Source organism: Siphateles boraxobius, unplaced genomic scaffold, assembly GCF_051911475.1.
Source record: "Siphateles boraxobius isolate OS27281-9 unplaced genomic scaffold, OSU_SipBor_1 106, whole genome shotgun sequence".
In the NCBI taxonomy this organism is placed as follows: Eukaryota; Metazoa; Chordata; class Actinopteri; order Cypriniformes; family Leuciscidae; genus Siphateles; species Siphateles boraxobius.
In genome coordinates, this window is record NW_027508707.1 from 308,875 (window position 1) to 335,000 (window position 26,126).

At 40.3% G+C, this 26,126-nt stretch overlaps 1 protein-coding gene across 1 annotated transcript; it reads right to left on the reverse strand.

Annotated features, from left to right (window-relative positions):
• Positions 1-3,563: 3,563 nt before the first annotated feature.
• Positions 3,564-16,972, reverse strand: LOC143755457 (nectin-3-like). The gene is made up of 6 exons (XM_077247111.1): positions 16,850-16,972; positions 16,430-16,771; positions 13,986-14,288; positions 13,556-13,661; positions 5,799-5,938; positions 3,564-5,588 (listed from the first exon to the last, which is right to left on the reverse strand). Exons 1-6 carry the CDS (start codon positions 16,926-16,928, stop codon positions 5,479-5,481), a joined length of 1,080 nt encoding a protein of 359 aa, XP_077103226.1. The 5' UTR covers positions 16,929-16,972; the 3' UTR covers positions 3,564-5,478.
• Positions 16,973-26,126: the final 9,154 nt, after the last annotated feature.

Genomic DNA, 26,126 nt, shown 5'->3' on the forward strand with positions numbered 1-26,126 from the left:
TATATTCATTCATTACACACCAACTGATATATTTAAAGTGTTCATTCCTTTTAATTTTGATGATTATAACTGACAACTAATGAAAACCCCAAAATCAGTATCTCAGAAAATTTGAATATTGTGAAAGGTTCAATATTGAAGACACCTGGTGCCACACTCAAATCAGCTAATTAACTTATAACACCTGCAAAGGCCTTTAAATGGTCTCTCAGTCTATTTCTGTAGGCTACACAATCATGGGGAAAACTGCTGACTTGACAGCTGTCCAAAAGACGACCATTGACATCTTGCACAAGGAGAGCAAGACACAAAAGGTCGGTGCTAAAGAGGCTGGCTGTTCACAGAGCTCTGTGTCCAAGCACATTAATAGAGAGGCGAAGGGAAGGAAAAGATGTGGTAGAAAAAAGTGTACAAGCAATAGGGATAACCGCACCCTGGAGAGGATTGTGAAACAAAACCATTCAAAAATGTGGGGGAGATTCACAAAGAGTGGACTGCAGCTGGAGTCAGTGCTTCAAGAACCACCACGCACAGACGTATGCAAGACATGGGTTTCAGCTGTCGCATTCCTTGTGTCAAGCCACTCTTGAACAAGACACAGCGTCAGAAGCGTCTCGCCTGGGCTAAAGACATAAAAGGACTGGACTGCTGCTGAGTGGTCTAAAGTTATGTTCTCTGATGAAAGTAAATTTTGCATTTCCTTTGGAAACCAAGGTCCCAGAGTCTGGAAGAAGAGAGGAGAGGCACAGAATCCACGTTGCTTGAAGTCTAGTGTAAAGTTTCCACAGTCAGTGATGGTAGGAGGTGCCATGTCATCTGCTGGTGTTGGTCCACTGTGTTTTCTGAGGTCCAAGGGTCAATGCAGCCGTCTACCAGGAAGTTTTAGAGCACTTCATGCTGCTCACCAACTTTATGGAGATGCAGATTTCATTTTCCAACAGGACTTGGCACCTGCACACAGTGCCAAATCTACCAGTATCTGGTTTAAGGACCATGGTATCCCTGTTCTTAATTGGCCAGCAAACTCGCCTGACCTTAACCCTATAGAAAATCTATGGGGTATTGTGAAGAGGAAGATGCGATACGCCAGACCCAACAATGCAGAAGAGCTGTAGGCCACTATCAGAGCAACCCTGGGCTCTCATAACACCTGAGCAGTGCCACAGACTGATCGACTCCATGCCACGGCGCATTGCTGCAGTAATTCAGGCAAAAGGAGCCCGAACTAGGTATTGAGTGCTGTACATGCTAATACTTTTTATGTTCATACTTTTCAGTTGACCAACATTTCTAAAAATCAGTAAGTAATATCAATAAGTAATATTCTAATTTCTAATAATCTAATAATCAATAAGTAATATTCTAATTTTCGGAGATGCTGAATTTGGGATTTTCATTAGTTGTCAGTTTTAATCATCACAATTAAATGAAATAAACATTTGAAATGTATCAGTCTGTGTGTAATGAATGAATATAATATCCAAGTTTCACTTTTTGAGTGGAATTACTGAAATAAATCAACTTTTAGATGATATTCTAATTATATGACCAGCACCTGTGTATATATATCTTCTTCCAAAGAAGGTAACACACCCTATATATAGTTTTGGGTAAATGTCTTAAACCATGAACTTCTCAGAATAAAATTGACATTCAGAGTCTTTTTACAGAAGGTCTTTTTGCAGCTTCCAAAGTCACCTACACAGAGTCCCATTCAGAGGAAATAACCCATACAGGAAATAATTGTGTATTCTTAAATAGCTAAATTACTTATTTTCTAAATAATAAAATCTTCAACAAAACACACTGAATGTGAGCGAGCACAGAAGGAATGTGAGGGTTTAATAGCAAACACAAACCAGACTAAATAATTACACACAGCTGAAACCAAAACCGAGGAGCAGGAGAACTGAACAAAGAAGACACGTGACAAATGAGAACAAACTGAAAGGCCATGAATAACAAAACAAACAAAATATAACAGTTACTGTGGTATCACTGTTGCTCTGAAATGAGGAGTCAAAGGGTTTTTGTTTTTTTAATCAAAGGCAAATGCATTTAACATTTTAAATGGTCAAACATTACACAAAAAAGAGAAACCAAATACAATTCTATTTTGTATTTTTACATTGTGTAATGTATTTGTTCTATTTATTAAAACTGCAATGATTTGGTTGTGGTGGTGAGACAGCACTCAGCAGACAGAGTGAAAATCCAAATGCAGATCTACTTCAATCAAAGAAAGAAGAAATAAAGTGTAATGTGTCAGTCCATTAAGGAGACGACACAAAACAAGGATATGTGCAATTTTAAGTTTCAAGTTTCCAGATTATTCCCTTTTGCCATTTTACATCATCACGTGTATAACATAACATTAGAAAATAAACATTAGAAAATGCCAAGCGTCTGGTTGAGGAACTCCCTGAGAAGACAAAGGACGTTTCAGGAAATGAACACTTGAACTCTCCCTTGAGAAACTAGCATCTCCATTCAAGACGAAATCGCACTCCTCCATCTCGTCTCTCTCTCATGCTGAGATCGCCTGAATTCACCCAAAAATCGATATGGTTTACAAATGTGAACAAATTTATCATACAACACAGTACATGTCTGGTATCATTTGAAATGTGCCACTGGTACAAAGGTATCATCCTCAAAGAAGTCAAACATAAGGTAATACAGTTTTTAAGAGATTAGAGATAATTCCCATTGTTAGAATATGTTTCCATGTGAAAGAGGTTTCTGTCTCGGTCTGAGTACTGAGCATTAAAGAAATGCCACAAGAGGCTCAGCGCGATTTTGTAGTTGAAATCAGCCCGTAATGCTGGACGTCTTCACACATTCAGCATTATGTATTTTTCTAATGTCAGGTTTGCATCTTTTCTCTTTATTCCAGAGCATTTGATGTTTTGTATTTATTATCTTTGAACTGATTATGTAATTGGCATGAGACATTAACCTGACTATTAATAAATTGTTGCATTTGGATTTATTCTGGTGGTGAGACAGCATTCAGCAGACAGAGTGAAAATCCAAACACAGTTCATTATCAAATGTAATCCAAGGTCATAGTCCATACCAGGCAGAGGATCAAGCACATGTAAACAGTCGCAAATAAAAATCCAATCCACAGAGGAAGACAGGAATAAGAAATCCAAAATACAGGAAAAGATAAATATAAAGAAACCAGGAACTGCTTAAAATACTGACAGAGTGTGAACCAAACCAAACAAGACTTCATCCTGATTGAATTAAATAGCAGACATCCCAAGTCTCCCAGAAGCTCCGGGAGTCTTCCGCATATTGATAGTGGCTCCCTGATGCCCGCAAATTAGTTCAAAGACACAGCTAAAACAGATAAACTAATAATGAGCAGAGGGTTCTGGGAAATGAAGTCTGGGAATAACCGAGTCTATGTAATCGGTGAGGGACTAGGCTAAAGTCCATCAGTTGGCACATGATGGCACCTGCAGCTGACAGATGTAACAAAAAACAATATAAATGTCATTACTTTAAAAGTATTTTTACATTTATTCCAATATAATAACGACAGTAACAATCCATTTTTTTTTATCCATATCATTTATTTTATTTGTGACCTGATGTTCAGCTGTTCTTTTTAATAGTCAGCTTATTCTCTGCGGTCGATAAACAATCACACCCCTAAAGAGTGCGTATTAGAACCTCTTGGAACCAAAAGTGTACATATTAGTACTTAAATGGTACATATTAAGGCTTTTGAAAGTATAGTGTCCCAGTGACAGCTTATGGACCATTGTTTCTGAATGTAGTGATGGCTTCTCTGTGCACATGTGAATATTAGATCACTCCAGTTCATTCCTGATGTCCATGTTCAAATCCTTGTATTCCATGCAGTAGATTGTGCGCAACAGGTTTTGATCCTGTTGATAATTTATAGGCCGTAGAAATTTGCGTCAGTTGGCTAATATATTTATAAATAGGCATTATACTTATCGTTTAACAAAATTTTATAAAGAATGTTTACTGTAAGTTATGGGAGAATAAAATGTTTTTAAAATGTGCCTTAAATGTTGTAACAAGCATTGCCAAACAGGCAATGAATGACGTATTATGATACAAACATAAAATATTATGAAATTGTATTATTTGTGTCCTGATAAGATTGCAAATTTTTATTGAAAGTAAAACCTTTCACATGCAACTATCTAGTCATCTAATAGATTATCAAGTATATGTTATTTTATTAATTGTCAGTGTTTGTTTTGTTTGTTCTATGAATGGCTCAGCTAAACAGGCCAATAAGCGATTATTAACTACTATTATTCACTTTAATTATAATAATGTCTAATTAAAACATCTACAAATGTATAAAACTGATCAGATATCAGGTAAAACCCACAGACTCCTCGTGATTCATGGGTTGACAGAGATCTTCGCCCCCAGGTGTGAACCATTGACATTTCAAAGTGTTTCGAAACAGTTATGACATAACTGCCTCGTTTACTGAAATCACGTGACTCTGCCAGTTCGATACACGCTCTGAACCATTGATTCAGAACAAAAAGCCCCTTTCACACAGCGCGATGATCCCGGGAAATTCCCAGAACACCTTCTGTGTGAACGCAAACATGACCTGGGATCGATGCCGGGTTGGGGATCTAGTAACATTGCCGATTTCAGTCCTGGAACGCGCGCTGTTTGAACAAAAGCCGTAATCAATGCCGTGTCGTAATGATGCCGCTGAAGCCGGGATAGTTCGCCAGTGTGAAACGGTACGTACGTAATGCGCTAGTTTATGATCGAATCAGAGAAAAAAAATGCACAAGCGTGGAAATCGCAGCTCATAAGCAAACTATAGACGCTGCTGAGACATACATGTCACATCGATGTCACGTGTCTTTACGGGATTTTTACGGGTTGTGTGTGAACACACTCTCTGATTCCGGAAAATCACTGGCAGTGTGAATGAACCAAAGTCAAACGAACCCGGGTCAAATTCCAGGTCACTTTATCCGTGTATTTTCCGGAATCTCTGTGTGAAAGGGGCATTCGTAAAGGTTTCTAAGCTTCATGAAGCAGTGTTTTGAAATTGCTATCACTAGTTAGTGGTGGCTAACTGAACTTAGCAGTGACCTATGTTAAGTGATCTTGATCTCACTTCAACTAAAAATTAAGCTGAAGATAATGTGTTCTTGTTAACCCCGTTTAGTAGTTACTGTTGTGAGGGAAGCTGTAGGGGGTGAGTGCCTTTTTCTTTTAATAGTTTTTATCCCTATTTTTGTATAGCAAGGGAGTTGGGGAAGCTTATGTTGTTTATTTCTTTTTGTTTAACCTTTCATAGGTTAGTTAGCAATCCTCCCAAAATTAGTAAGTGGACTGTTTTGTTTGTGATTTTAGGCCTTGCTCTCCCCTGAGTCATTGCTTTTTTTTGGTATTCTTTTTGTAAATAAAATTCTTTCTTTGATATATATACCATCTGGTACCACCAATCAACTTTTACTTCATTAGAACTTTAGAGACATTGTGCAGAATAAAAACCACAGTAAACCCCAGGATGGCACAGCTGGAGATAAAACCCAACAGATCCCAACAGACATCAGTGGATCCTACAAAACATGGAATAAGGGATCGATGAAAAGAGTGGAGAATTGTCAGGTTACATATTTAAGTTTTGTCTATGAATATTGTTGTCTCTGTGTTGATTTATTTCTGTTCCTAAATTTATAAATGAATAGACTAGAATGAAATAGAACAGAAGAATAATATGAATAAAATAATAATAAAAATATAAAATATAAAGATATTAAAGGACTCACCAGTGTTATCCACATAGAGCACACCTGACACACTTCCATACTCAGTTGATGCTGTACAGATGTACACACCATTCAAATCAGAGGATGATTTTGGGATGAAAAGTTTATTGCCTTCAGAATGTGGAGTACTTCCATTCACTCTGTTAATGAAGACACATGAGAGAAACTGACATTATGGGTGTAATGACAGTTTCCGATAAGCAGGCTGGCATTTTTGTTGTTTATGATATACGATTTGAAACCCAAGCATCAAATTTTTACCATCGTTTTACACTAATAAGTGATACAGAGGTCGAGAGGATAATTGCATCACAATGGCCTGGCCTGCTATACTTTATTTTTAGCCTATTTGGATGATGGATTGCAAATGGATAAAATGTAATACATGGGAGTGATGTATAGTACTCAAGACTGGATTTTCATCATGCCATGTGTCTCAATATCTATACTATCCATCCTAAACAGTATGTGAGATTAAAATAAGTGTGTCCCAAAGCATAGTATGTTGAAAAGAGTATGCCAGAAGGCCCCGGATGGTCTACTATTTCCAGTGGATTTTCGAAGTGTGGATCCGTGCTCACTATAACAGCTAATATTGCCCACAACCCATTGCACTTTCGAGGAGGATTCGATGTATCCATGTTATATTTCATTTGCAACAACAATGTGAACTTTTATATACTGCAGATCCGTTTGGCCATTAACCTTTAAATGCATGGGCATGAATATGAGGAGAGTCTCAGCATGAAAGACCCGTGACTGGCAGATCAACGTGCTTCTGCATTTCTTTCCGATACAGTAGGAAATTAAATTAAATTAAATGTGAAGGATTTTATCTTTGACAAGATGATTGACAGGTCATTATTATATTTGACAGGATGCATGTAGCTAAGCGACAGAGCGCAACTGTTAAAAGATACATACAAAATGTGCAGTGCTGGTGGTACTCCAGGACAGGTTTGAGAACCATGGGTGTAAACATTAACATGGAGATGGAACTGCAAGACTTTGTTGTCCTTTTTAGCAGCCATTGTGCAGTTAAACTCTGCATTTTATAATACTGCAGCTGCCTATCATTAGAGCAATCGGTGACAGTCGGCAACTGTTTACACTACGCACACGCCATTGTGCATGAATGACATGTGTTTTTCGGTCATGTAGTGTGGACGGAGATCTTTTCTTAAACACAGTGGAAATGCCAGTATGGACGATGCATCTCGCGCTCCGCCCCTCAGTGCAGGTATAAAGAGGAAATGGATGCACGCACCATTTGGTTTTTCGCTGAGGAGCCGTGCCGGAGCCTGGCCTTGGCGCTGGTCCAGCAATACATACGTAACCAAGACTTCCCTTTCATTCGGTCACGTTTGACGTTGATGTCATCAACGTGTTGGGATCCCAAGTAACACACCACCTATTGCTGCCACCTTCCAGTTCCTAGCGTTAATCCTCCTGATCCCCCGCACCTTGGGGAGGAAGACAGGACAGGACTCATGCCGAGGGGTGCGGAGGAACTCCACAGGGTTCGGCTAAATGGGAACCTGGAGCAGAATGGCGCACATATCCGGTCCATAGCAGGGGAATGGCGCAGCAAGCCAACACTTTGAGCTGGACCTACAGTGTTTACTGGCTATGGGAAGCAAGTACACGGGAGGACACCGGCTCGACCCCAAGGGTATAAAACCTAGCAAATGTGTTTAGTGTCACCCAGCCCGCATCTCTACAGTTATCTGTCAGCGAGGCACCTTGTGCCAGTGCCCAAGAAAAAGCAAAACTCAGAGTGGAGTGGGCTAGCAACCTGAGGGGGCATGTTGCGTTTTGGGATTGGTACGGAAGACGATGGCATCCACTATCCAGTGAGCCAACCTCTGCTTGGAGACAGCCTTTCCCTTCTGCTGGCCTCTGTAGCAGACAAAGAGCTGGTCTGAGGTCCTGAGGCTTTGCGTTCTGTCCACATATAGGCTCAGAGCATGAACTGGTGTGGTAAGAACCTTGTGCAAATATCCGGGCCGGGGTCCCAGAATAACCTGAGAGTTGACCAGTGCGGATTTAGTCTCCCTGCTCCCCTCAGGAACGCTTTCCCAAGGATTTTCCGTGCACTGCATAATGATGTGCAGCAATCGCGGCAACATATACTTTGAGGGTGGAGGGAGACAGCCTTCGCTCCAACCCATCTTGCAGGAAGGATAGCACCGTACTGACTGAACATCTTCGGGGGGCTTCTTGGTGAGAAGAACACCACTCAACGAATAGGTTCCACTTTTGGGGCGTAAGTGTGCCTCTGAAGGGGGTGCTCTCACCGAAGTGATGGTGTCTATGACAGCTTGTGGTAGATCACCGACCTCCACGTCCCGTCCAAGGACCAGACATGGAGTTTCCAGAGGTCTGGATGCGGACACACTTCCTTCTCCCATTCTCTCTCTTTACACACACACACTCTCATCCTACTCTGCATCATTTCTCATCAAGATATTCGCAAATCACAAAAATAAAATCAATCTATCCTAGTGGAAAGGTTGCTTGGTAGCTAAATGTAGGTCTAGCAAGTCTTATATTTCTGTAATTCACACAGATCAAATACAAATATGCTGACTGAATAGATTGCTAGTTTATTTTGAGTAGCCAGCTAGCAGTTCTCTTGGCAGTTTGCTGATAATCCGGTGTCTGAAGTAAAATGCTCAAAACATCTCCTGAGAAAATCACATGGTCAACCTAGTCTTGGTTATTTAAATTTGATTTAGTCTTATTTTCCTTACCTTGTCATTCAAGACAAGGGGACTTTTTGTACATTTCTGGAACTTTTGCGCGCTTCCACCTGCCGCGCAACTACGGATCTCCCAGGAATATTCATTATATATTGCTGCGTACATTTATCTGTGTCACCTAGATGTGCGTGCGCGAGCGGTGACTGACAACGACATTAAGCAGCTGAACAAGAATACGGCCGTGTTCCGATTGTTCTCAGCTCCGCCGAGACAAAATAGACTTGCCATTTCAAAAATCTTTCATTTATTGTCATAAATATGTTTTCAAAAGCATTACTTTCATCAAATGTTATTGACATAATTTCCAGTAGGCAAATTACTGCAAACAAGCAGGCTTATGTGGCGGGGCTGAGCCCCGGAGAGCCCCGGCCCAATTTAACCACTGGATACAATGAAGTACGGGCTGTAGAAGCCGGTTTTCATATCGCTGGAGGGACCAACTCTATCGCATCCTTCGCAAGTAGGACTGCCGCTCTCAAGACAGGGGCAGCCTTGTTCACTACGGAGGTGAAGCGGACACCCCTGAACTTGGGTACCGGGGGTACTGAATCGCATAGCCGAGTCTGATGTTACGGATGAGTCAGCTGGACAGGCTGGGAAGCGCTTAGTCTCAGCCTCAGACATCACGCCCATGGACCGTTGGCTGAACGTCTGATGCATATGGCACACTGTTCTTGAAACACTTCAGGAGTTTCGAAGTTGCGATCTGATTGGTTGAATTCTGCAGGATGTCCGGAAGATGTTTATGTCTCATTCTATATCGGTCCGCCTGGAAACAAATGCAAAACCCCTCGTGGAAGAAGAAAGCCGTTGTGTTTACAACTGTGACAATGAGTGCTTACCAGGAACAACTAAACTCTGGATTTTTAAAAGTATGTGAAATTTGCGGCTCCATTGTTGCAGTAAACTTGTACAACATTCTTGAATGAATAATTTATTAGATGCATGCCGGCCTATTATTTTAGGGACATCAACATTATATTGTAACAGCTTCTAAACATGACGCAGAACAAAATGAATGTGATTGATTGTGTTACATGTCAGTCAGACATCCTATTGGATGGTCCTTGGGGAAGAAAAGCTGCGATAGAGTCCAGACATTCTGCCGTCAGTCTGAAGGTAAGCTATGTGAGACTAAGAAGCACTAGCCAGGCTCCCAGGCACCGAGCCAGGGGAACTAACGGGACCACAGACAGATCCGCAGTGGGGCAGCGAGGTGGAAGGCAGGGACCCGACTTGTATAGCATAGCGGTCCAAAGTGGGGTCTGAGTGTGCAGTGCAACACTTACCTGCATACTCGCTGCCATTGTAAGAGGGTACTGAGGATGTCAAGGCACACACCGCCAACCTTGCCCTCTTGGGATCCAGGGACAGAGGAAATTGCTCTTTTATTGGCTGTAGTCTCATTGGCAGAATAAAAAACAAACTATTCACCACCCAGCCCTCCTCCGGGGGAGGGAGTGATGCAGACACCATCTCCCAAAGAGCTACTTCCTCCATCCCTGGGTTGCCCGTCTAAGGGCCGCTTGTGCTTGCGCTTGCAACCTGACTTGGCAGTGGCTGGGACGGGCTGGGCGGCCTTCCTGCGGCTGGCTCCATTGACATTGCCTCAATTGACATTTCCTCCATTGCCTCGATTGACATCTGATCGGCAGGGGGAGCCCCTAATGAAATGACTGGCCGGTCATGAAAGGGGCCAGTGCACTCAGCCAAAAGCTCCATGGCTTGCGGTGTTTGGAAGGAGTGAGGGGCCCACAGGGATTGGGTAACAGGCGGGGAAGCCCTCACTGTGATCTTCAAGTCACCCTGGCTATTCGTGGAAGTAGCCCTCTTTTGGAGTTAGCCAAAAGTAGCACTAGATCGAGGCATAGGTAAGGGGACCCCATCTCGTTTGAGGTATAGGAGTTGTAAGACTGGAGAAACTGGAAGAACTGGAAGAGAGGGCTACTCTCTGTGAAAACAAAGGAAATTTACATTTGAACTATCTTGCTACATTACCACCCCCATTCGAGACACGATCACACTTGAGTTGATCACCTCTCAATTTACAAATCATTCCCTTTACCCATTTCTACCTGAATTCATCCAAAAATCTATATGGTTTAATATGACCAATTATCATACAGCATTATACATGTTTTATTGGTCCATATGGGGTTTTCGATAGGACGGGTGAAGCTTTCTGCGCGTTCTTGTCTTTACCTCGTAATTGCATCTGACTCCATAAATTAAAATGGTTTTAATGATATCAGAGCATCATTAAATGTGAGCGAATGTTTGATTATTCTTTTTAACTCTTTACTAATATATTAAGAAGCTATGTCGCTCAGAGGTCCTCACGCCTTGTTTAACGTGCGTCTCACGATCACAATCTCGCCAGCTTCAATCACTAAACAGAGATAATTGCTATATACCTGAGATTTGTCGCATTCACGCTTACACAATCAAAGATACTTTGGTATAGCCCCCATGGAATTGCATACACTTGAATTTAACGTAACATTTACTTCAGTAGAGTTACAGTATGGCCACTACTACAGATATACAGTAAGTCAACCAACTTTACTTCTCTTATAATAGCTTTGGATTCCCACGTACACTTATCCAAAGTAACATTAAACTAAAGCAGAGGTAAGACACACCGAAATTTAGACTGGTCAAGCAGCATTTGCTGTTCTAAACGGAAATTCACTTCTTGTTCTATGCAAAACCAAGTAGACTTAAATTAATGCCAAATACAACATAGAAATCAGTTTAATCTACTTTGGAAAATAATTTCAGAGTAAGTCAGAATAAAATCAAATGTAACAATTTATTATGTCAGGTAAATGTATCATGACAATGTCATAATCAGTTCAAAGATAATCAATTCAATAACATCAAACTCTTTAACAGATAAAGAGTAAAAGATGTAGGTTAACCCTCTGGGGACTAAGCTCTTTTTGGTCCGTTTTCTCTATTTTTACATTTGGGGTTATAAACTATATGTAATGGAGATGGAACATGTGTTTGGTATCTATGGATGCAGAAGACCCTAAGCTAACATAGGCACGCATGTAATATGTTTATAAAGGAAGTATGAGTGAAAATGTACAATAAACTAGAGAATTTCAAAAACGGAAATTCGATTTTTGGCATTTATTTCTGAAAATCACACATCACACAACAATGGTGAACAGTTTTTGAACAAAAAATATATTTGTCAAAGCCTTTGCTTGACAGACGTGTCATTGTTAAATAAAATGTGTAAAGAACAATGAAAAATGTAACTTTATTTACAAATAGTCCCAGGCGTTATTCTTAGGAATGCTTAGAATTTTCTAAGCAATGCTTTCTCCTCGTCACTCTCCAGTAATTGTTCCAGAGCTTGTTCCACCGTAAATCGTTTACTGCTTGCCATCATAAAGGTGCTAAAACAATAAATAATGCTATAATTGTATGTGTGTGTATATATAAATATATTATAATTGTTCTGTCTCTCTCTCATATCTCTGTGCGCTCTCGCTTCGTAAAGCCTTGTTTATACTCGACGGCGCGTCCGTTCGCTTTCTGTTGTCTCTACCACTCAACGCTGTTTGCGTAATAGTATATCACCCCTTGCAAGGTTACAGAGTCCTCCGATTTGCTAGAATACGTCATGGTAACCTTCCTCTGATTGGGTAAGAAAAATATTCCTCCATCGGTAATTTTTCTATTGGTTGTTGCTCGTGAATCTGCCAAACAACATCGATTTCATTGCCCTTTGACGTAGTGGTATTGCGAAACAAGGAAGTGTGTATACAAGCCGGGTAAGTTTGTTATCACTGTTTTCAGTGGAATCTGAGGAAGACGGCAAAAAAGACCGCACCTCTCTATCATTAATAGTTTTTAAGATAATTGCACATTTGTAAAAGTATGCCATTTTGGGCGGTACCGCCCAATCCGTGCCCAGAGGGTTAAACCCGACATTTAGAAAATGTCTGAAAAACGCTGAAGTCTTTGTGATCCTTCATCATTATGGGCTGATCTGAGTTACAGAATCGCCACAAGCGTTCTTCAGCATCTCCCTAAATACTCAGACCAAGGCAGATACGGCTTTTCAAATGTAAACATGAGTTCACAGTGGGAATTTGCATTAATCACCGTCCCAGACTTACTGGGGACAGAAGTTGATTTACATGGGGGCACACCCACAGCAGTTAACAAGATATCTCGAAACTCTCCACACTTTATTACCTTTTTGGTTTACTTCTGTGGGAATGAGACCTTTGTACCAGTCGCACTGAGACATTTCAAATGATACCAAACATGTATAATACTGTATGATATTTGTTCATATTAAACCATATAGATTTTTGGGTGAATTCAGGTAAGGATGGGTGAAGGGAATGATGTGTAAATTGGGAGGTGATCATGTTTCGAATGGGGATTGTAATATAGCAAGAGAGTTCAAATGTTAATTTCCTTTGTTTTCTCAGAGAGTTGCCCTCTCTTCCAGTTTCTCCAGTCTTACAGAGTCACGACCGTAACGGTCATATTCCTGCAATGGGAACATGAGTCATCCACAAATCCTGCTTTCAGTGTGCTGAATGCCCAGACACGTGTTGCAGTGTTCATGACCGTCAGTATTCTCCAGGGAACAAACGCATCCAGAAATATATCACTTAGGTGATTTGATATCTTGAAAAAGATGCAGTTACACCAGTGTTACTCTTTCAGGAAATAGCTCTCTCAGGTGCCGAAGCACACAGGGGAAATGGCCGTTGAAAACTAACATTCTTCAGAGGCATACAGTCAACTGTTCGCCTCCAAAGCGAAAGACAAATGGTACGTGCATCGGCTTCCTATTTATACTGTGGGGCAGAGTGTGAGATGCAAATATCGCACGCCAATGTGCACTGGCTCGTTCTAATAACCCTCAAAGATGATAGGCTCCCTGCCATGATTCAAATACATCGGTGACGTCCACGTAACGTCAAACAAGACCGACTGAAAGGGAACTAAGGATTTCATTACTTGATCCAGATGTAGCTGGTCGGTGTCGGGTTACAATGCACTAAACAGTGATATTCTTCAGCCTCTGTTGGATCATCAGGGATTATCACCACCAATTCTGGAGGATCTAAGAGAATTCAAAAATATGAAAATAATAATTGGTTTATCATAAACATTGTTCATGTGACGTTGAAATTTAGGTATGCTTAGTTACAGGAGGGAAACCTGACCTTGTACTGACCAAGATACACTTCTGTCTAAGTATAAACATTAGTTAGGCCAAAAACTGTGATTAATGTATTTTTATAGGAGTAAAAAATTCCCCTGAATTCCACCAACAACAACAAACAAATGTGATAAACAGGGGTCCAGAGCTCCTAGTGAGGCCCCTGACTGTTATATTAATGTGTACGTTAGCTTATGGCCTTTACTGTGTTACAGTGTTACTTACAGTGGATATTTATCACATAGTCGAGTTCAAGCTGCGTTGTCAGTGCGCTGTGTTTTACCACACACTGGATCTTCTTCTGGTTTAAATGTTTGGATGGTGGACCCAGTATGTAGTTCACAACAGTGACGGTGCCGTCTGAGTGCTGTGTGCTGCTGATGTCCGTTCTCAGAGAGTCATTCAGAGCTCCTATTCTCCACAACACTTCTGCTGCAGGCCAGGCATTCGAGGCTACACATGATGCCAAAGTAACGTTGTAATGATCAGAAACATGTGTGCTTCCCGTTACTTTCCCCGCTGGAGGAGCTACATTTTAAGAGACAAAGGACAATAAATGCATCATGAAACATAAGTCATGAAGATTAGCCAATAAATGATATGGCCCAGATATTGTGCATACCTAACTACAAACACTGCCATTTCACTTTTACAAGTTTTGCTCTACACACACCATGTTTGTGAGAGAAAATATACTCATCAAACATACTCATGATTTACTGTCAGTAGTTCATCCGAAACTGAAAATCCTTCTTATTTAGACTGAAGCTTTCATACGGAGCCCTTAAAGGGACCTTTGCTAAAATAAAAATATCCATACTTACAAACTTCAAAAAGGACTCAAAAACACCATTAAAATATCGTAGCAGTGATTTATACTCATTTGCGATATTACAAATCTTGTGAAACCATATTGTAGATTTACACGAGGAACTTTACAGTAATGGTCTAGGGAAAGGATAATACTCTTCAAACATCCCCTTATTATTAAATAAATAAAATCCATACAGGTTTGGAAAAACATGAACATCTGCTAACAGGATCACAGAATTGTCTATATTAATGTAATTTCACTTTCTAAGTGTTGATTTACACCATATTTGTGAGGGGAAATAACTTTATGAAACACTTAAATGACTGTCAGTAGTTGATCCAAAAACTGAAAATCCTGCCCAGATAGCAAGGTGACATTGATTAAATGTTGAAATTCCATCAGAATCATCATTTTGGTTGAGGTTGAAAATTCAGTGCTAAAATAATATTGGAACAATGTTGAAAATTCAGTGTTAAAATAATATTGAATCAATGTTGATAATTCAATGTTTTTCAGTGTTGAAAAGACAAACATTGAATCAATGTTGATAATTCAATGTTTTTCAGTGTTGAAAAGACAAACATTGAATCAATGTTGATTTTTGGTTAGCTTAAATTTCTCCACTGGCTGCCTAGACAATCCTAACATTGGTTGCCAACAGCCAATCAGAAAGCGCGGCATATCAAGCGCGAAACAGACAGACAGACAAGCATTCGGGCAACGACAGAGTGTTTTTTTTTAGGTAAATTAATCTTAAATCTCAATCTAAATTTCATTTCTCATTTTTATTGCTCTATATTTTTCACAACTTGTTTGCTTTTCCTGAGTCGGTATAAACTGCGATGTTAAATGTATTAACGTAGAATTTGCCTGCGTCAAAAAAGGCGCAAAGAAGCGCGAGCTCATCACGCGAATGGGAGACGACGGCAAATATCATTTTTGTATTCCAATAATAGCTAACTATAAAAAGCATTTTTATAATGCATGTTAGATCTTGTTTTATTTTTTAATGCATGCTATATCTTTTAATGTTCTTCTGTAAAGCAATTTGGTCTGTTGTAATACATAAATAAAATTGAACTTGAACTATTTATCAGATTAATGTTTCATTATTTCTTACCGTTGGCCTAGTACCGTGCGCTGTTTTTGTCTTTGTCACAAAATGCCTTGTTTTTTTCTGAATGTGATATTTCCTTTTCTGTTTTGGGGCCATAAATAAATACATTTGCTTGTAAACTGAAGGATGTAATGACATTTTGATTAAAAAACATATTTAATGGTCTCTGTCTGAAAGGAGTCATTTAAAAATTCAAGCATAGTTCAAGCCTAATAAACTAGCATAGAATCTCACTGTACATAAAGCAAGATTGATTTTATATTGTTTCTATGTTGATTCAATGTTAAATAACTGATTTAATTATGGTTGAAATAATATTGATTTTATGACCATATTGATTGATTTTTCATCGTTGAAATAACATTATTTCAGGGTGCAAACCTGATGAAAAATCAATGTTAAATTTCAACATTGATTCAATGATCTTTTGGTTAATGCATTAACATTGATTCAATGTAGATTCAATGTTGGTCTGCTATCTGGGTGTCGTCATGTGACTCCCCGCTTATGTTTTTTCCAAAACTATGGATTTTGGAATATATCACTATGAAACTGGTGCATTTGTGTCCTTTTTTTGAAGTTTGAAAGCTTCAGTCCCCAAACATTGAAATTGAATGAAAATAGTGTATTTTGTGAAAGAAAGAGAGTTACACAGTTACACGGGTTAATAAATGACAGATTTGTCAATTTAGTTTGAACTTGAAACCCAAAGTAAGAGAAAAACATTCACAGTCTTACCACGTACTGAGACATCGATGTTTGTCAGAATTTGTCCACTAGGAAATGTGTTGAAGATGCAAGTGTAGATCCCATCATCCAGGAGCGAAATTCCCAGCAGCTGAATCGATCCATTCTTCTCTTTAAAGCTCCCAATAAAGTCGACCTTGTCCTGTAAATTATGTTCGTGTTCAGTTTCCCCATCTTTGTGGATGATAAAGAAGGTGTGCTGTTCAGCGTTTCCTCTTGTCTGTTTCTGCCAGACGATTTTAGTTAAATTCTCCTCTGTCTCAGTCAGATGACAAAACAAAGTGGCGTTCCCTCCTTTCAGGACTGTTGTATCATGGCCAATAATCTTAACACCTGCACAATTAAAAGAAGAAGAACGTACAAATATCAGCTGGAAAATATCTAACATAAAATTATAAATACTTCACTTACCTGCTATGCTGGAGCATTTGAGATAAATCAAAAACAGACCATAGAGTGATAGATCGAACGTGTTTCTTCTCCCGTGCATGTTCTGTTAAAATCAACTTTCCTCTCAGTGCTCATGACATGAACATGGGCGTCAGAAGCAAAAAAAAAAAAAGTGTGCGGGTCCTCCCCCAGAAACCCAGTGAGCAACTTAAAGTGGGAGTAACTTGAAGTCTTGCAGGCTGAAGACAGACTCTATTGGAAAGCTGCGCTGCACAGACCGGTCAGTGTATGATATCAACGCATGAGTTTGACATAAACTGAACATACTAGAGTTGATTAAACTGACTCTTATCTGTTCAAAAACCGGAATGCTTGTTTTGGTATCCAGTAAAGCAAACTGCAATCTGCATTAGTGCCAGGGTAGCCTATGATAATGTATTGCAAGAAACCATATTGCAATGTATTGTTTTATGAATTATTCGCCTAAACTAAAGTGTGAAGCACTAATATATCCTTTTGGAATTGGGCTTTATTTCTTTCTTTTTTTATATACATAATTTTAGACATGTTTTGATGTCTTGTATGCCTGATTTGCTGATGATTAAAAATTTTGACTGATATCAACAGCACTGAACAGTTAAATGCATGCACCGTTGACAAACAAATCTTATGATACTTTTGAGAAAAATGAACAAGCACACCCATAACAAAATCTTTTAATTAAAAAGGCAACACAATGAGGGTTAAAGGACAAATGAGGAATCGTCACTCAAAAGCACCACAGCTGCACAAAAAACAACGAGGAAACAGTCGTAAACTGCTATAGAAAACAATAAATTAGGCGACATCTATGAATTTACATTTTAATAATGGAAAGTGACCACTCCAGGGTGATCTAACTTCTGTGTTGTGCTGCTGGCATATGTAGGACACTCAGCGAGGCAGAATGACAAGCTCAAAGTTCAAAACACTTGCTCTGCCCTTGCTGCGATGTAAAAAGCGGCAATATGACTTACTTCGATTTTCACACGGTTATCTCAGGAAAATATTCTTACCTCTGTCTCTATACGAGCTGGCATCTTGCAGACAACATCTCGTTTTGAGTTTGACATATCGTGTGGTTCTGTGTGATTTGGACAACTTCAAGTTACGCCCACTTCCTGTTACGCCCCCTTCGAGTTACGCCCACTTCCTGTTATGCCCCTCTCTTGCAGTCCGCAGACAGACCCATCTCCTGCTTTAAGTCGAAAAAACCCAGTGAGCAACTTGCAGTTGGCGTAACCTGAAGGGGCATAACTTGAAGTGGAGCATAAATTGAAGGGGCGTAACTTGAAGTCTTGCAGGCTGCAGACAGACTCTATTGGACATATGCACTGAATTAGAGACGGTAAAAGTGAGTGGGTCCAATATCATTGGTCTTAAAAAGTGGGTCGGTCTTGTCCCACCCATATAGCCTACAATGGTTCCGACGCCCATGCTCATGAACCAACTATCGCTGATTACAAATCAAATCAAAGGCGGTTCCCTAAGTTTACATCGATGGTTTGCATCTAAGATTAGAAAAAGGCTGATGGGAGAGCAGAGGGGATGAGAGATAGAGCATGAGGAACAGTTGTCCAGGCATGTCTAGGAGGCAGTGCCTCCCCTAGGATAAGCCCAGACATCCCAACCTGCAAGAAGTCATTTCAGGGAGGTATCTCTTCACTGTCTTACATGCGCTTCATGAGGCACACACGCACACTAGCACACACACGCAAGGTCTCTCGCTCTCTCCCTCTCTGCCATGTGCGTGCTCTACAAGGTTTGGAGCACAGTCTCTCCTGTCTCAGATGCGCGCTCTTTCTCGCTCGCTCTATATTCCGGGAGATTTGAACTAATTTGCGGGCATCAGGGAGCCGCTATCAATATGTGGGAGACTTAGGATGTCTGTAAGCCCTACCACACAAAATAATAACACGAAATACCAACACAATTTAAACAACGTTTTATTCAATGCATCACTTCTAGATTTGTATGTTAAGTTGCTCAAGCAAGTGGTAAAATATTTAACCATGTAAAATCGCAAACATTTTAAATGAAAACTTAAAATTGACAAAAAACAGCCGACTCTCATGCCTTTTCTTTTGCATTTAAATTTTAATACAATAAATCTTGCATGTCACAAAGAACTTGTTCCTTTTCGAGTGCTCTCTCGTATTGCGTAAGGCTAGCTCACGCTATGGGAAAACTCCTTTTCTCGAGAATACTGAAGCCAAATTCTTAAATCGCAGTGCAGCTGCACAGCAGACACAGATGAGCGACTAGCGTGGTCATTGGCTGTTCTGCGGCAACTGCACAAACCTATGGCGAGGCGGCTCAGACGCGAGAACCAATCAGGCTGCTTCACGACAGAATGGGCGTGGCCTAAGCCTTTATAATGGCCCATTCAGCCAAAGGTAGTCAGATTTTGTCTCCTTCAGCAAACTTCCAGCTTCACTGATCTCTGGATAAGAAGCCTTCGCCGCCGTTGAAAAGCCTTCAGCGGAACAAGCCACCTGCCTTGCAGCTCTGAGGACGCCGGCTTCCTGGTTTTCCAACTGGAAGCTGCACTCGCTAGGGCGACTGCCCTGAGTGTGACAACATGGATCACCCCACCCTGCGGGCTCGACTGGCTGTTTTCGTCGACGATGACCCCGCGCTTCCCGCTCCCTCTCTCCCTTTGATCGAGCTGCGCTAAAAGAAGCGACGCTCACAAAGGATGCCAGAGTGGACAGACACGCGCGAATGCACGCCGGGCCAGTCCCCACGTGCCTCCCTCTCGAGCTCTCTGCATGACCCAGACGGACACTATGAGTGAGTTTTCGGCCTGGAAACCAGCCACGCTGAAACTGCATCTCTCAGTGGTGGACTCTAAGACTTCTGTGCCAGAGACCAGTGTTTGAATCCCGGCTCTGACAGCAGGTGAAATGGGTATTTCAAATTTTTATGTCCGATTTGGACGTCATTCGGACAGACACAATGTTTTCTTGCCTGGGATACAGCCACGCTGAAACTGCATTCACTCACAGTCACAACGGCTGTTCTCACAAGGACATGCTGTTCTCTTCACTGCGCTTGCGGCAAGCTTCCTTACGTACAGAAAGCGACCCCGCCCCTCGCGCCCTCCCGTTTCACAACGGCGGGGTTAGAGTATTAATGAGCGCTCAAAAACAGGTGAACCCACGCCGGCCCCTCGTGACTCACATTCTACACAGAGAGACTTTTCTCCTGTGCTTATGTACCAAACGGACGATCCCACACCGGCCCCGCTCACCGCTTGACTTATTCGCTGCTAAGTGAGAGTTTTCTCCGTTGTTATTCACCCCCCTGAAGCTCAGTGGTGGAATCTGAGACTTTTGAGGCAGAGGCCCGAGTTCGAATCCAGGGTACGTGTCTCCCAGCTGAATCTTTTCACCAAAGCAGACGAGCCCACACCGGCCTTGCGTGACTCACTCTCTTTGGTAGCGTCCGAAGACGGGGATTGGTCGGCCTCAACTTTGACCCGACCCCCCATCTAAGCGCAGCATAAGTGCGATTGGACAAATCATGGACAGCAATCCTCTCTAGCTCAAGCTAGAGGTATACCTAATGCAGGTTATGAGCCCACTGTAATTCAATTCAATTCAATTCAAATTTATTTGTATAGCGCTTTTCACAATACACATTGTCTCAAAGCAGCTTTACAGAAAGTGCATTTCGGAAATGTACATAGAAAAATACAGTTAGTTAATCATGTATTAATTTATGGCATAACATATCGCCGGCTTTGAGTCGTCTCTTCACAGGCGTCGAGTCGTCTCTTCACAGGCGTTGGGGCATCTGAAGTCTCCGTGAGAGGCTGGATACAAACTGGAGCTGACGAACGCTATTTACCTTGGGACTAGCGTCCCGAGATAACAGCAGAAAGGCAGATGGGAAATAATTAGCATAGCTGATGTTCATAATGTTAATGCATTCGAACTGATTCAGCAGTAGTATTAAAGGTTAAGCATTAAGTGAATGCTTGGTTAAAGAGATGCGTCTTTAATCTAGTTTTAAACTGGGACAGCGAGTCTGAGTCTCGAACAATATCAGGAAGGCTATTCCAGAGTTTAGGAGCTAAATGCGAGAACGCCCTCCCTCCTTTAGTGGACTTAGATATCCTAGGAATGACCAGAAGCCTCGAATTTAGTGATCTTAAAGAGCGCGATGGATTGTATGGCGATAGAAGGTCTGTTAAATACACAGGAGCTAAACCATTTAGGGCTTTATAGGTCAGTAGGAATACTTTGTAATTGATACGTAACTTAATAGGTAACCAGTGTAGAGATGATAAAATAGGTGTTATATGATCATATTCTCTTGATCTAGTAAGAACTCTAGCGGCTGCATTTTGCACTAACTGTAGCTTGTTTATTGAGGATGCAGGACAACCAGCTAATAAAGCATTACAGTAATCTATTCTCGATGTCATGAATGCATGAACTAGCTTTTCTGCATCAGAAACAGATAGCATGTTACGTAGCTTAGCAATGTTTCTAAGGTGGAAAAAGGCTGTTCTTGTAATATATGAAATATGATTTTTGAAAGTCAAGTTGCGGTCTAGTATAACACCCTGGTCTTTTACTGTAGTGGATAAAGTAACAGGACATCCTTCTAAATTAAAGTTGTATTGTAAGGGATTTTGTGGGTAGTTTTTTGGACCAATAAGTAGTACCTCCGTTTTATCTGAATTTAATAGCAGGAAATTACACGTCATCCAGCATTTTATATCATTTAGACACTCTGTCAATTTAGATAAGTTAGTGTTTTCATCTGGTCGTGATGAGATATATAATTGAGTGTCATCAGCATAACAGTGGAAATTAATTCCATGTTTTCTTATAATATTACCAAGTGGCAGCATGTATATTGAGAATAGCAGAGGGCCTAACACCGATCCTTGCGGCACTCCATAGTCTACTGACGTTATCTTTGATTTTTCCCCATTTAAACAGACAAAATGGTAACGGTCTGATAAGTACGATCTAAACCAGCTTAATGCCTGTCCCTGAACACCAGTATAGTTTTGTAGTCGATCCAAGAGTATTTTATGATCGATAGTATCGAACGCAGCACTAAGATCGAGTAGAACTAGTATTGAGATACAGCCTTGGTCAGAAGCTAAAAGTAAATCATTTGTTATTTTAACTAGCGCAGTTTCTGTGCTATGATGCGGTCTGAATCCCGACTGGAATTTTTCATAGATATCATTTTCTTGCAAGAAACAGCACAATTGAGCGGACACAACTTTTTCTAGTATTTTAGACATAAATGGAAGATTTGAGATGGGTCTGTAATTTGCTAAGTTATTTGGATCTAATTGCGGTTTCTTAATGAGAGGTTTTATTACTGCCAGCTTGAATATTTTTGGAACATGACCTAAAGATAAAGACGAGTTAATAATATTAAGAAGAGGCTCTTCCACTACAGGTAACACTTCTTTCAGTAGTTTAGTGGGTATTGGATCTAATAAACATGTTGTTGGTTTAGATGCAATGATAAGTTTATTTAGCTCTTCCTGTCCTATAGTTGTAAAGCGGTGTAGTTGTTCTAGAGGGGCCATAATTGAGGCTGAATCATAAGACATCATAGAGGATTGTATATTTACAATTGTGTTTCGGATGCTTTCTATTTTCTCATTGAAGTAATTCATAAAATCATTACTACTATATTGTAACGGAATATTTTGCTCTGGTGATGTTTGTTTATTTGTTAGTCTAGCCACGGTGTTGAATAAAAACCTTTGATTATTTTGGTTATTTTCTATTAGTTTGCGGAGATGCTCAGCCCTGGCTGCTTTTAGAGCCTTTTTATAACGTGACATACTGTCTTTCCACGCGATTCTAAAGACCTCTAAATTAGTTTGTTTCCATTTACGCTCTAAGTTACGAGTTTCTCTCTTGATTGCATGCGTAGCACTGTTGTACCATGGTGCTTTAGTTTTCTCTCTAACCTTTTTTACTCTAATTGGTGCAACAATATCTAGTGTACTAGAGAACATGGTGCTCAAACTGCTAGTCATTTCCTCTAGTTCATCTGTTTGTTTGGGTGCACTGCGCAGCTGAGATAGATCAGGTAAGCTATTTGAGAATCTATCTATAGTGGTTGGAAGGATTGTTCTGCCTGGTCTATAACGTGGCGCAACTTGACAAATTTCAGCAGTACGTATTACGCAAGATACCATGTAATGATCAGTGAGATCATCACTTTGCGGTATAATATTTATATCAGTTGGATTGGTTCCATATGATAAAATTAAATCTAGTGTATGATTTAGACGATGAGTGGGACCACTGACGTTTTGCGTGACCCCAAAGGAGTTTAATAAATCTGTGAACGCAGTCCCTAACGCATCATTTGTGTTATCTACGTGTATGTTAAAGTCTCCAACAATTATTGCTTTATCGACATTGACCAATAGATCTGAGAGAAAGTATGCAAACTCTTTTAGGAAATCAGCATAGGGCCCTGGAGGTCTATATAGGGTAGCCAAGGCTAGAGATAATAGGGATTTCTTTCTTACATCTAAGAGCGTAACATTTAGCACAAGTACTTCAAACGAGTTAAACCTTTGACCTGTTTTCTGAGTAACATTAAGAATATCTCTATAGATTGTTGCAACACCGCCGCCACGACCGATCAGACGGGGCTCATGCTTATAACAGTATCCTGGTGGAGTAGACTCATTTAGACCGAAATAATCATTTGGTTTAAGCCAGGTTTCAGTAAGGCAAAGTACATCGAAGCTATTATCTGTGACCATTTCATTTACAATAACCGCCTTAGGTGTGAGCGATCTAATGTTTAGAAGACCTAGCTTTAGAAATTGTTTTTGTTCACTGATATTTAGATTTTCTGGTTTAATTACAATAAGATTTTTGCTAGATCCTACACTAGATTTATTGTTTGGCCTCACTAAGCGAGGAATAGACACAGTTTCTATATAATGTTCTACACTACTTATATCAATTAATTTGGCACAGCAAAGACTGTGATTTGGACTTTGATTTTCTAGTCATATGGTGTGTAACGTCTTGGAGATGTTGTCCGACAGAACAGCCGCTCTGATTCTGCTGGGGTGCAGGCCATCAGCACGGTAGAGCCTAGGTCGCTCCCAGAACAGATTGCAATTATTTACAAAGAGCGCTCCCCTGTAATGTACGCTCCCCTGGGCGGCCGGGTCCCTATCACCCCAGATTAAAAGCTTCTCACATATTTCCCAGTCCCCTCTTTTCAGATGACTGGAAATACAAACATTGCTGTAAATGGGTCTGTTATAAAACATGCACAACTGCAAACATACACCGTTTTTACGGCGACAAAAAAAAAAAAGCACGAAAAGAGCTCTTTTCTATGTGTCATTTGTAGGTCACGTGTCCACTGTAAAGTATGCACCCCTACACACAAGCACTGTTTCCACAGTCTTAAATTCTTCCTCGATTCACGCTGGAAATGCATTAAATGTAGGTCATGTGCCCACTATGAAGTGCTCACTCCTACACGCAAACACTCTTCACACAGTATCAAGTTTTCCTCCAGCTCATGCCGGGAGCATAATGAATGTAGTGCGCGTGCCCACTATGAAGTATGCACCCCTACACAACCAACTGTAGCTGATTACTTCACATCTGAAGACTAACATCGATGGTTTGCATCTCAGATTATAAAAAGGCTGATGGGAGAGCAGAGGGGAGGAGAGAGAGAGCATGAGAAATTAATATTACGTGTGAGGGGGTTTGGTTTCGTTCTTTTGGTTTGTCTTTGTTTTGTATTGTATTTGTAGAATTAGAAATTATGCTTTTCTCCTGTTGTTGTTTAATTCACAGGCCCAGACACCAGTTATTTTGCCAAGAGATATCTTATTTATTTTAATCATTATATGAAGACACAGGAGAGAGTGACAATGGACCAAACAAAGGTCTTCATTCCAGCATCTGTGCCCCTCTGGACTAAGAGCTTCGGTTTTATATGCTACTGACCAAAAAAAACTACATTACCAGAAGAATATATGGTTTCTATTAATTCACTGTCAATTGCACAATCCACTGGATGAGTGTGTTGCTCGACTGGTGATGGAATAATCAAACCCAACCCCCCACTTGAGTACTGGTTCATCAGTTTACTTTGGATTTACAAAAGTTTATTAAATTGACTGCATAAAGACGAATATTTTTCATTTTTTCAAGTCTCTCAGATGCTCTGGGACGCTCTCAATGCTGTGGTAGACTTTCCCCTACGCACCTGACTTAAGTTAAATTTAACTTAAAGGGGAACTGAAACGAAATAGGAATTTAAGATGATAACAGGGTCTCTATTGCTCCACTAAACACTATCACTTGAGAATAGAAGTAAGTGGAATATGCTTTTAATCACGGCCGTAGGACCTCAGACAAATTTCAGTGAGAATCCCACCAACAAAAATAGTACAACAGTTTTGATAGAATAGGACCATAGCAAAGGTAACATGACATATTACTCATCATCACATCATTTTTCTCTAATATGATTGGTTCTACATTGGTGCAAACTCAGCAAACTCGGATTCCAGCGGTGTGTGTGAAGGTATAATGCATGTGTGCCTTTTCAGCGCTTTGTTAAGTTCACTTAATTTATATAATTTAGTTTTAATTTTACTTCAGCTTTGCGCTTAATCTGACTCCATTTTTAAATGATTATCAAATTTAGATCATGTTTTTTATTAGAAAATAATCATAAATATTGATTATGATTTAATTTAGATCTTTGATTATTCTGGGCATCCCATACTTTCGCTCTGAGACTGCATGTCGCGTATGTGCGCTCACAATCACAAACTAGCCAGTTCTGAAATTGTCAGAGGATGCAGAACTATTTTACCCTTAAATGGCCACTCTCTGCTGACTCGTAACAAAAAGTGTATGTTTTTAATACTCGCGAGCTGCATTTTGCAAAATCAGTGATAGTCAGATATCAGAAGATCCCGAATGATGTGCTCCCGGCTCCATTCATTAGTGCCTTTCGGTTTGATCTATCCTGGACAGAGATTTGAGGAAACCAGACTCCATAATAATCTATACTAGAAATAATGATTTCAGAATATGTAACATTATATATAACAAATATAACATTTTATTTGTAAGGTAAAAATGCATTATTCCAATTACACCAGTTACCAATTAAAAGCCAATTCAGAAATAATAAATACATAACATCAATTGCTCAAAGATGACTCTAAGGGTAAGAAATGCATTCCTGACAGAGGCACACAGTGGTGTGTGTG